Source organism: Crocodylus siamensis, chromosome 1 (assembly GCF_052110815.1).
Source record: "Crocodylus siamensis isolate JL-2025a chromosome 1, ASM5211081v1, whole genome shotgun sequence".
In the NCBI taxonomy this organism is placed as follows: Eukaryota; Metazoa; Chordata; order Crocodylia; family Crocodylidae; genus Crocodylus; species Crocodylus siamensis.
Window position 1 is genome coordinate 228,505,026 of NC_143395.1, and position 12,217 is coordinate 228,517,242.

At 42.5% G+C, this 12,217-nt stretch overlaps 1 protein-coding gene across 5 annotated transcripts in view; it reads right to left on the bottom strand.

Annotated features, from left to right (window-relative positions):
* Window positions 1-12,217, bottom strand: part of NXPE3 (neurexophilin and PC-esterase domain family member 3) — a 36,918-nt gene that overhangs the window by 24,491 nt on the left and 210 nt on the right. For 3 of the 5 annotated variants that reach the window (XR_016443627.1, XM_090058360.1, XM_090058330.1), the window contains exons 2-5: window positions 11,719-11,830; window positions 10,290-10,386; window positions 9,389-9,562; window positions 7,518-7,735 (exon numbers count right to left, since the gene is read on the bottom strand). Coding sequence is in view for 4 of the 5 variants with exons in the window: in XM_090058360.1 (XP_089914486.1) it covers window positions 7,518-7,682 (165 nt within the window). In the remaining variant the exon portion in view is untranslated. Of the gene's footprint in view, window positions 1-7,517; window positions 7,736-9,388; window positions 9,581-10,289; window positions 10,387-11,718; window positions 11,831-11,995; window positions 12,202-12,217 lie in introns of those variants that run through there. The other 2 variants (XM_090058338.1, XM_090058353.1) reach the window with 2 other exon arrangements.

Genomic DNA, 12,217 nt, shown 5'->3' on the forward strand with positions numbered 1-12,217 from the left:
GGTAGGGAGCAGAAACCAGAGCAGCAGATTAAGCAAGGGAAGGGGACTGAAATGGCATTCAGGGAGGGTGCAGCGTTTACTTTGTCATATACCTGCCAGGAAGGATGACCTCCCATTATCCTAATACAATGAGACTATATGGCCTGCTCTGGGGCTGCTCCAGCACTGTGATCTAGACTGGGGTCTATTTCCGCACCCGTGTTTTTCATATTTCTCTAGTGCCTGCTTCCAGCCCTAATCTAAAAATGCTATCACCCCCTACACAGAAGCCTTTCATGCAGCACCATGGACTGCACTAGGGGACTAGCAGGAACCCACTCAAACTCCTTGCAGTAAGGCAGGTAGACAGGGAGTTCTTTTTTTTCCTTTTCCTTCAGGCAAGCACTCTCTAGATTTTAATGCACTTTTTGCACTGGACAGATTTTTAATTGATCACTGCCGCTGCCTGCTTGTTTCAGAGATTTCCATACCAGTGCCTATTTTGGGTGTATCCCCTGAAATCCAGGGCTCTGCTAAGTACCACACTCATCAGCCCACACTGTTTTCCTGTATCAACCAACAAGTCATTTCAAGTGCATGGAAAATACAAACAGCAAGTAAGCAGATAGCAAGACTGGAAAAATACAGACCCAGAGAACTGTGGAGCTCTATACCTAAGAATGGAGCATTTTGAGGGAATATGGAAAGCCCAACAACTCAGATACACAGACTTCAGCTGTATGATCACTGCCAAGCTGGTAGACCAGAGACAGCCTTAAAGCAAACTGCAGGCTCCAATTCACACTCTCAGACAGGCAGGATAGACCAGGGTCACCATATATACAAGCCCAAACATATGGGTTGTATGTAAGGATAACTGAGGAGTCTGAAATAAAAGTGGGTAACCTGTACTGAAAGCTTATCCTCAGTGGGGGAAAAAAAAAAAAAAGGCTGATAAACAGAAAAGAACTTCTAAATGCCAAATGCTTTGGAAGAGATGGACCTTCAGTGCTCCTCTAGTGCCCATTACCCTGATTCAGCTATAATTCTTAGCGTGACTTACCACATCTGCAGTATAGCTGCAACAGCACTGGAAATGATCCAGATGACAGACATCAATTTTGAGCAAAGGTGGAGAGATCAGAACCCAAGGTCCTGCTCTAAAAGTACTGCATTCCCATTAAACAGAGAAGAACGATTTTTTTTTGGCTGATACCAATGGCCAGTTATTAACCAGCCATATCAACTGAACATAGTATACGGAACTGTGTATATCAGACACTAAAAGGTCAGTCATCTTATTTACATTCACATATTCTACTTTATGCTTATTTGCTCTCTGGTTAGACAGGGACAAGGTCACTTCAGTCTGCACAGCACCTCAGCAGAGCAGGTGCTTACTTATCCTAAATGTCAAAGACTAGAAGTGCACTGACATATCGGTGCATGTCAGATCAGCAACAATAAAAAGAAAATTGACATTCTCAGCAATTGGCTTTTTTTTTGGCTGGTATAGCTGATAATGTCACCTATAAATGCCATGTGCACATGTGCAGCTGCAGCATGTGTGGGGCCAGGAACGTAGCCCAGCACCCTGGAGAACAGCTTCCAGCCGATACATCTGTGGGAGGGGATGGGTTGTGGGGGAGAGAAGGGGCAGGGGGAAATTGAGGCCCTCATGGTGAGGGAGGGAGTGGGGCTGGGGACACCACACCCACCACGCCTCACTGGATGTTGCTCTCCAAGGTACCAGGCTGCATATCGGCTATCAAATTAATAATCGGCTGATATGGCTGGTTAAGAAAAACCTTTATTAGTGCACCCCTATCAAAGACAAACCTAATAAGCTATCACCTTGTATAAAAGTATCCTGATGCAAGCTGACTGTCCTGGATGCTTGGCAACTGATGACTTGCTTGATTTTTTAGGACTTTAAGATGTTACTGGACTTTTTACAGCATCATTATACTTGCTTCAGGAATATTTTCAGTCATTCTGTTTAACTGTGCTGTAAACAACATCTGAATTACCTATTATGCAGTTAGCTGAAATAAATAAATAGTTTCTTTATATCGTATATATTCAGTTCTACTGGACGATTATTCCCTTCTAGACGACATCAAGTAACAGGCGAAAACAAAGCAAAAGAACCTGGTTGCCAAAGGTATTCAGGCACTACCCCTTCAACACAAATCCCTTTCTTTTAAAACCATTTTCACATCCTGGTGCAATTTAACTCAAATGTTACAATAGTTCCTGAGGGACAGCGAGGATTCTGATTATACCCGTCTCTAAAAATACACCCAGTTCATGTTTTTCTGATAAATATGGATTTGTTGGAGATACAGCTTTGAGCTGCTGAACTAACAGCAGAATTCCTTAAGTTTGCAGACTGTTGCCATGTCATCCTAACTTCCCTACCACAGGGGGCCTTTATTCCTGCCTATACTCTTGCTCATATGTCAAGGTGGTTATGAGACTACTCAGAAAGCCTAAAGAAACAAGAAACAGTTGCAACACAAAAGCACTCTCTATACAGAGGAATAAAAATCCTCCTGGCTGCCAGTAATTCTAATGGAGGTCCTGGTCAATTTTCCTGCAGACACACCTACAGCCATCAGTCAGTCTCGCCATGACAGTTCCTTGTAATTCAGAGTTGGGAGTTCTGCACACGGTTAAAGCATGTCAGAACTGGTTTACCAGAAACCACGAAAAGCCTCTAGAACTCAAATTTCCTGGGTGCTTTATTTCACATTGCTTAAGTTATTACTGCCAAAGCCTCCAAGGTGGTTGCATACTTCTCTTGGAAGAACCTCAGTGAGACTCAACAGCCCAATCAGCTTCCCAAGATAATTTTTTCCCCCCAGTCACAGGCAGATAACCTGAACTTGCCACACTCATAACATGAAAGGGTGCGTTTTCTTTTCTTCCTGTCTCCATAAAATTGCTGCCCTAGAAATCCCTAACCACCAAGACTCCAAAGAAGGATACCCATTAACCACCTTGAGCATTTAAAATTGCAGTAGGTAAAAAAGAGATTGATGTCATATATCTTGACTTCAAAACAGCCATCAATCTGATATCCCATGATCACCTCTTGGTAAAAATGGCCAGTTGTGGCCTTGGGTCCACCACGATCTGCTGGCTGGGAAACTGGCTCTGTGGTCGGACCCAGAGGGTAGTAATTGACGGAAGTCAATCGTCATGGTGCCCTGTGACCAGTGGGGTTCCCCAAGGCTCTGTCCTTGGACACACATTGTTCAACATCTTCAGTAATGATGTGGAAACTGGAGTCAGAAGCAGACTGGCCAAGTTCACTGATGACACCAAACTTCAGGGCAAAGCATCCACACCTGATGATAGGAACGTGATCCAGACTGACCTTGACAGGCTCAGAAAATGGGTGGATGAGAACCCGATGGTGTTTAACACTGAAAAATGCAAGGTTCTCCACCTTGGGAAGGAAAACCTGCAGCATCCTTATAGGCTCACCAGTGCTACGCTGGCTAGCACTACAGAAGAAAGAGACTTGGGGGTCATCACTGACCACAAGATGAACATGAGCCTGCAATGCGATGCTGTGGCTAGTAAAACAAACAAAATGCTGGTTTGCATCCATAGATGCTTTTCAAGCAAATCCCGGGACGTCATTCTCCCCTTGTACTTGGCCTTGGTGAGGCCGCAGCTGGAGTACTGCATCCAGTTTTGGGCACCACAATTCAAAAAGGATGTGGAGAAGCTTGAGTCCAGGAGAAGAGCCACGCACGTGATCAGAGGTGAGGAAAACAAACCTTATGACGAAAGACTGATAGCTATGGGGCTCTTCAAAAGCGCAGGCTCAGGGGTGACCTGATGGCCACCTATAAGTTTATCAGGGGTGACCACCAGGATCTGGGGGAACATTTGTTCACCAAAGCGCCCCAAGGGATGATGAGGTTGAACGGTTATAAACTCCTGCAAGACCGGTTTCAGGCTGGACATAAGGAAGAATTTCTTTACTGTCCGAGCCCCCAAGGTCTGGAATAGCCTGCCATCGGAGGTGGTTCAAGCACCTACATTGAACACCTTCAAGAGAAAACTGGATGCTTATCTTGCTGGGATCCTATGACCCCAGCTGACTTCCTGCCCTTTGGGTGGGGGGCTGGACTCAATCTTCCGAGGTCCCTTCCAGCCCTAATGTCTATGAAATCTAGTTATGAAGCAAAGAAATGCTATTAACGTGGTTCTCTTGCTCAGTTTCAGCTGTCTTACTCCCCATATCATCATCCCCAAAAGAAAGTTCTTCTGACAACACTCTCACTTCAAATATCCATTTATGATAGCTTTTTCAACCAGGATTATAAGTAATTTATATAGCACCCAGGAAGACAGGCTCCATGAAGAACTTTAACAGAGTCCCTAACTTGATTCAGACAGCCACAATACATGGTACGGTACATCAGATTCAAGTGATGATGAGCAGAACTGGTCACCGAAGGGTGCAATATGTAGCAGGAAAACATTATGAAAGAAGGGGATATACAGAAAAACTTCTTCACAGTTTTGGGCTTGATGATCTCACAAGGTCCCTTCCAGCCCTAAACTTCTGTGAATCTGTGATTTCTTAAGATAGATAAGAACAGGATTTCTGCAAAAAGTCACGTACCAAAGGATGTTTTCAAAAGCAAACTGAAGCATCTCCTGTTCCAAGTATAATTTGCTATAGCATGCATGCAAATGCTTATGTAAGCACTGCAAGTCTGAAGCAGCAACCTGGTACTCTGCAGACTACTGCAAACAAAAATTAAGACACAGCAAGAAGGAACAAAAAGAGTTTTCATCAGGACTCAAGAATACAACACCACAAGGTGGTTAGAGTTAGGGCATGTTTGCAGTACAGTATTGTGTAAAGGTACCTGCACTTGCTATAAATAGACTAACTCAGAGACCACAGGCATCATAGCCTCAGGAGCTTGAAACTTAGTTTAGAAACAGTGTGATTAGCCTGCATGGAACTCTGTTGGCTTGCTGATAGCTAATTCAGATACCACAACACAACCCTGAACAACACAGTGTGGAGGCTGACTGAGTCAGGCATGAAATCTATCTTGGGAAGAGTAGGGGTAAAGTCAGTGATGATGCCAACTTCTCATTTGGTACATAATAGCATAAGGGGACGGGGAGACATGGAGAAAGTGAGATCTTTTACATCCTACTCACTCTTATACAGTGTTCTAAAAGGTACATTCAAAAAATAATTTAGGGATCTCTAAATTAAAGGTAGTATCTGTTAGCTTATTTCCCAAACAAGCATTAGATCTGCCTTTAATACAATCACCCAAAGTGGTGTCAACCTGTAGGAACCCTTGGTAAGTATACCACTGCACGCTAAATGCAGTGAACCTTAATACAGCACAATGGTATCTGTATGAGTTCAAGAGGAAAAGCTTGTTCTGGATTTTCAAATGCAGCTGTCAAAATATCTGTGAAGAGGGTGCCCACCTAGTGAAGACTAGCTCTGGTTGTGAACAGCATAGAATAATGGGAGACAAAAATCTGAGAAGCTTGAGAATTTGAAAACATCTTTGCTCAAAGACAATCCTGATTCACATATTTTCACTTGCAAAGTTAACATATTTGTAAAAATATTTTACTACTGTTTGTTTGATTTTCATAGACGTAATAAAAAATACTCCAACATTTAGGGATTTGTTGGGGGAGAGACAAGGGAAGGGAGGAAAATGTGCACAACACGCCAAATTTCCCCATACAGAGCCAAATAAACATATACCCTCTAAAATAAAAACAAAATAAAAATTCAATAGTTACAGGATGCTGTTCAGTTAATGTTACCTGAAGAATGCTACATTTTTACTATGGCGGGATACACACTGAAGTATTTCCAACTATAATCAAGCTAACAAAAGATCATCTTTCTTTGGAACTTCAGTTTTATTTACTGAAACATTAATACAGCAACTTGTTGATTTACAGCTTTTTGAGTTACAATGTTTCACACTTACATTTATAAATTGACACCCTGTTTCAGCTTTCTGACCTCAGTTTTGACTATATGATGCTTGATCCAACGCAATGCCATGCCAGCGAACAAGTCTGCTGCACCGCCCATCTCCCTGGAGAACATCTGTCCAAACTTCCTTGGACATTTTCTTTAAGAAAGCAGACAAGACTCCAGAAAAACCTGCAGGCAAGACTCCTGAGAAGACTCCAGCCAAGAACCCTTCAAAAAGTCCAACCAAGAGCCCTTCAAAAAGTCCAGCAAAAGTCACCTCAAAGAAGTCCTTCCAAATCAATATGATTGCTATTTACAATATAAAGACATTAATGTAGCTATATTACTCATTTATAATTGATAAAGTACAAAGGTCTGGGTTATTTTTGGTGAAAATAGGGCATCAGGCCTTGGTTCAGGAACCAATCCCCTATTTATAACATAGTTTCCTATGGGGAAATTGGTTCTGAGTTGTTTTGACTTAAAATATGGTTTTCAGGAATGAACTGTGTCCCTTAAGTCCAAGAACTGCCAGTACCAAGCATTTTTATGCACACCTGTGTGGTAGCAGATCAACTTACCACAATTAATGTACCTTGATAGCTGCCTATAGCAACAGAGGACAGAAGATGGACTGAACTCCTGGATGTAGCTGACAAATACTACAGATTTCATAGATTTCACAGACATTAGGGCTGGAAGGGACCTCAGGAGATCATCGAGTCCAGCCCCCTGCCCAAAGGGCAGGAAGTCAGCTGGGGTCATAGGATCCCAGCAAGATAAGCATCCAATTTAGTCTTGAAGGTGTTCAATGTAGGTGCATGAACCACCTCCGCTGGCAGACTGTTCCAGACCCTGGGGGCTCGGACAGTAAAGAAATTCTTCCTTATGTCCAGCCTGAAACGGTCTTGCAGGAGTTTGTGACCGTTCGACCTCGTATGAAACCTTTCAGGATGAGCGAAGGCAAGATGTGAATTGCAAAGTGGACCACGCCCCCATCCTACTACTCTTTCCTTTAGGAACTGCATTTGAAAACAAAGCAAACCCAGACATACACCAACCATGTGATTTTAGCACCTTTTTGGACACGATCCACAAAACAGATGGACAACACTGAATTAACAAAAGAGCTTTGGAAATCCAGAGAATTTGATCTGAAAACATACGATGCATGAGGAACAAGCAGCAGATCTGTGAGAAAGATACACCACACAAATAGTCAAAACAGAAGCAATGACAATGCAGAGCTCTGTGGCAAAGTGATAAAAAATAATCAGAAAGAGCTGACAGAGAAACCACCATCTCTGCCCTGCATGCCTTAGTGACGCATACAAGTAGTTCAGTTAGAGCTGTATATTGAATTAAGTGACATCAGTTATTTAAAAAGTTACAGGGTAGCCATGTGCAAGCAGAGCTTGTCACTTCCATGCAGACTACTCATAGAACAGAATTACTGAAGAGTATGTGCACCCACAGCATGAAACAGTAACTGTATACAAACTAATACAACCCACAAGCATAAGCACCTTTTCTCTCACTGACTTACCTCTAACTGATGAACGTTGTGAATCAGCACCACAACAGCTAATATTGCCAGGATCATGCAGAAGATGTGGAATCTGCAGAAGTTTGGCCACATTGTCCACTCATGTCTTTCCCACCCATGTAACATGCTGCCATGGTTTCCATAGCCAACAGGCACTGTAGTCATTGTAACTCAATATTACAGAGATTTCAGCTGATTTTTTCTGCATTAGTCTCCCCCTGTAAAGAACATAAGAAGATAACAAATACCACACTGGGTCAGACCAACAGTCCACGTAGCCCAGTTTCCCGTCTCCAACAGTGGCAAGAGTAGATGCTTTAGAGCAGTGGTCTCCAAACTTTTTTTGATCGTGCACCCCTATCAGTAAAAAATGTTTGAGCACACACCCCCAATATATGTATTACCTGGACACATGTAAACTGCAACAGAAGTTCTAATATTTTCTTCCCACACCCCAATGGATTGTCTTGCGCACGCCCTGTGCACGCACCCCACTTTGGAGACCACTGCTTTAGAGGGACAGCACCGAAAGTGGGTAGACCTAAAGCAATCTAAACCTTGATCATTACCCTCTGGCATCCACCAGGCCTTTAGGTATACGAGACAGTGGGCGCATTTACATGTGAAATTAATGGAACACAATAAGCTCTGGCACTTATCTTGCCAGAGTTTACTGCTCCTGGGCACCACATATACACGTGCACCTGGGGGCGCAGCACATTAAGCTAGGTTGTAGAGCCCTGGCTCAATGTTCTGCAGAGGGGGTGGCTGGAGCACACAGGTATCCCCCACACTGAAGTACCCTTGTAACACAGCCAGTCCTGTCAGCATCTACACATGCAATGCTGTGCACTAAAGAACGCTGCCAAGAATTAGTACTTGTTTAACCTACAGCAGAGTTAATTAGTTTCCTGTGGCCTAATGGGGCAACATATGTAGACACCAAGACTTTACCGTGGACCCAATTAGGCAGCTCTGCAGTAAACACCTTGTGTAGATGTGCCCAGTATGCTGCATTTGGGAAAAGGAATGACTGAACTTTGTAACAAGAAGAAAAGGGGAAAAAAAATGCATCCGACATCCCAAAAAAGTCTATTATTATTCAACCTAGATGTAATACTATCAGTTATGAAATTCAGCAGTTCTCTTCAGTTTGGAAGCAATGCCTTAAACAAAGTGTCAAAATCTGTCTTTAAGGTCATTACCCTATGGAAGAAAACTGATCTCTTATCAGTAACTACAAATAGAAAAATTGTATTTAGAATTTGGCCTCCACGTTGATAATCACCACCCAGCCCAAAAGAACCCAAGAATTTCAGAGGTAACCAGCTATTTCTAGATGTCCAGTTAAAGACACCTAAAAAGGGGGGCTGATTTTTCAGAGGGCAAACTATTCATTACTTTCTGAAAATCATGCCCACAGATTGCTAATCAGTTCTGTAAATCTGAGCTAGAATGACCAAGAAAGACTACAGTTCCAACCTTGAACCCCTTTTTGGTCTAGACTTCCTTCAAATCAACTGAAATTCTGCTCAAGCGGAGTCAAGCTATGTGAGTTTTCCTATACATTAGATATTTTTGCCTCCAGACATTAATGCAATTTTAAAAGCTGATAATTAGACAGCAAATATCAGAACCTCAAAAGCTAACAGAAGACTTCTGAAGCAGTAGATACAGTATGTTTTTCCTGCTATAGTGCATCATTAAGTTTTTACATGCTACTCTCGCGATGCTCATCCATGTAAACCCATGATGATAAAAAAAAAAATTACATTTGGAGAAAGGTGTACTGAAATGTTCCTTTAAGTAGTCATTACTATCAGTGCTTCTTTATTAATAGTTCATTCAAGTTAAACAACACAGCTATCTACCTATTATGAAATGCACAGAGCCTCCTTAGAGTTTCTGGATGCTTTGGGCCAGGGACTTAACAACTTCTGAGAAACTGTGCTTGCAGTCTGGCATGTCCTCAATTTCATATGTTCCTTCTTTCTTCAAGGACAATCCTGAAAGGCTCGTTTTTGGATAGAGGTATACGTTCTTTGCTGTAGTGACATTTAAAACTTAGATAAGAGAAAGCAAGTGGAAGGAAAGAGAAGTCAAAAGACAAAATCTTCTAACTATCACATACGTTAAATCCAAATTTATTAGCATAACCACCCAAAAGGTATCTAATAATTTTGATATGCTGAGATAACAAATAGTATATTTTCTGGCATTTCAAGACCTTAAGTGAACAGTACTGTATAAATTTAAAGCAAAGATATCACCAATACAATTACTTATTAAATGTCATTTGACTGACAACAAATGAAAGATCCGATTATTTCAGTAATATTTTTCAATCATAAAAAAGACTGCACATGGAATTGCTTTATAAGGGTTATATAGTTTATACCTCTACTGCTTTCCAAATGAATTAGAGAGATTAAACCTGGTATATTTTCACTGATGAATGATCATGGTAAGGGCAAAGTATCCATTTAAAAAAGGACCCATAATGTTTTTAAATAACTTTAAAATGTGCCAGTGGAAATTCAAGATCTTATTTGAAAGAAATGGAAACCAGGATTGAACACAGCATCTGAAGAAGTGAGCTCAGGCTCACAAAAGCTTATGCTGTATCTCTCTGATTTAGTCTTTAAGGTGCAAATATACCCTGCCTTCTAAATTGACTTCAGACTAACATGGCTAACTACCTCTTTTTGTACATTTAAGTAAAACTACAGCACACACACACCCTGCCTTTGCCATATTACCAATCCCACTCACCTGAAAGCAATTTAAAGACATGATCAAAGCAAGACTCAAACTTAGCTTGAAAGGAAGTATGGTGCCACATTCCTGGAGGAGACTTTCACATGTTTTTCTAAACAAAAGAAACACACTCTGTTGCTTGGGGTCTATGGATTTTTAAGAGATACAAAACATATGCACATCTGTGTACTTTACATGACTGGGACAGTGTTAGATGGCTAGAATAATCATCAAACAAATGGACAGATTTCTGGTTATGTTATAATACAACTTCGGTTCTACCCACTACCTGTACACCAGAAATGTATACTACCATTCTGATCTCCAAAACAGCTTCAGAAAACCACACTAAAAACACCTTAAGCCTGCTGAGAGAAGCATTTTCCTACCCCAAAGCATATTTAAGGACTAGGTCAGGTTGCATTCAGCCTTGGGCCAATGACGACCAACACAAACATTTAAACAGGTCCCATGTATTTCATCATACCAGTGGTAGAAACAAGACATTGTACCATTGAAAAAACGAAATCCCCAGCTTGATGAACATTCACTTCTAATAACTGAAGGACTCCAGATACTGGACCTTAATATAATGTCACTTTGTAGGGCTGGCTAAAGCTTCTTTAAGTCATTTGCAGAGGTTCTTCAAGGCTCCATCTGAGCCCAGTAGATGCACAGTAACCAAGGCTTTATGATGGAAGAACACAGAATATAGTTGCTATAAACATTTTTCAAAACTCTCAACTCCATATCAATTTATTTATTTATTTGCAAATGCCAGAACACAAGCTTGTGTTGTTTAAAGGTCCCCTTCACTGGCACTCATTTCTGGTGACTTACAGAACTCATTTGTGATTTCATAATTTGCAAATAACGTGCCTGTCTGATTCTGATATAAATAAACACAATCAGCATTTCCAGCCATCTTCAACTCTCTTCCTGTCACTGGCAGTCTGTGTAATGAACCGCATGAGAGAGTAACTATTCCTGTAACCAGAATTCTTATAGTTCCTCAATATTAAATCTTATATTTTAGCATTTGACATACAGGTACACAAAATGCAAAGCAGTTCAAACAGGGGTTTATAATTTTGCATGCTTATAAATGGGTTAATGCTTTTAGTGTTCCATCCCAATTTTGAATTTTCTAGCATTGCATATTTAAAAGGGGGAGGAGGGGAACTGGTACTTTATTGCTTGCCCAATTTCAAGTTACTGCACTGCCATGAGACAATGCAGAAAAGGCTCAGTGGTGTCTTTATATATTACACTGATGTACTGGTGCTCCCTGCTGCCCAATCCCAAGGAAACGGGTCATTTTTGGATAGCTGAAAACTGGCTATCCTGGTCCCTTCAAATTCCCTAAGACTTATCTAGCCTAAGAAAAATTGCCCAACTACCAAGGTCCACCGAGACAAAAACCTCGTGTAGGCGAGCTACTTACCCTGGGAATTCATCGGTACAATGCACACCGTGCCTGCGGTGGAGGGCTGTTCTGACAGAACTCCTTGGCCGTGGCTGCAACTCTTCCGAATTGCAGTCAGTCGCCAGCTCGCCTGCAAATAAAGAACAACACGCTAAGCGCCGGAAGAGCTTTGCGCCGCAGAATGGCAGACAACCGCGACACGCGTGGGAAAGGGGCCCAGCGGAAAGGCTGGCGAGAGAGAAGCTGTGTCCGACGGCAGCAGTGAGCTGCGCTCGGGGAAGGCACGGCCACGCACCGACAGGGACACGCGTGTCGGGGGTGGCAAGGGGCAGACAGCGACGCCCCTGCTAGGGGCTGAGACCCCGACTCCCAATGCCCGCCTGGCGCATGGGGTGCAACCGCTCTGAGGGTGCGCGGAACTCGGCCTCCGCAGCTGCCATCCCTGCCGCACTGGCAGCAAGCCCTCGGCAGCGGGGCGGGGCCCCGCTACGGCCGGATGCGGCATCACAGAGGAGCG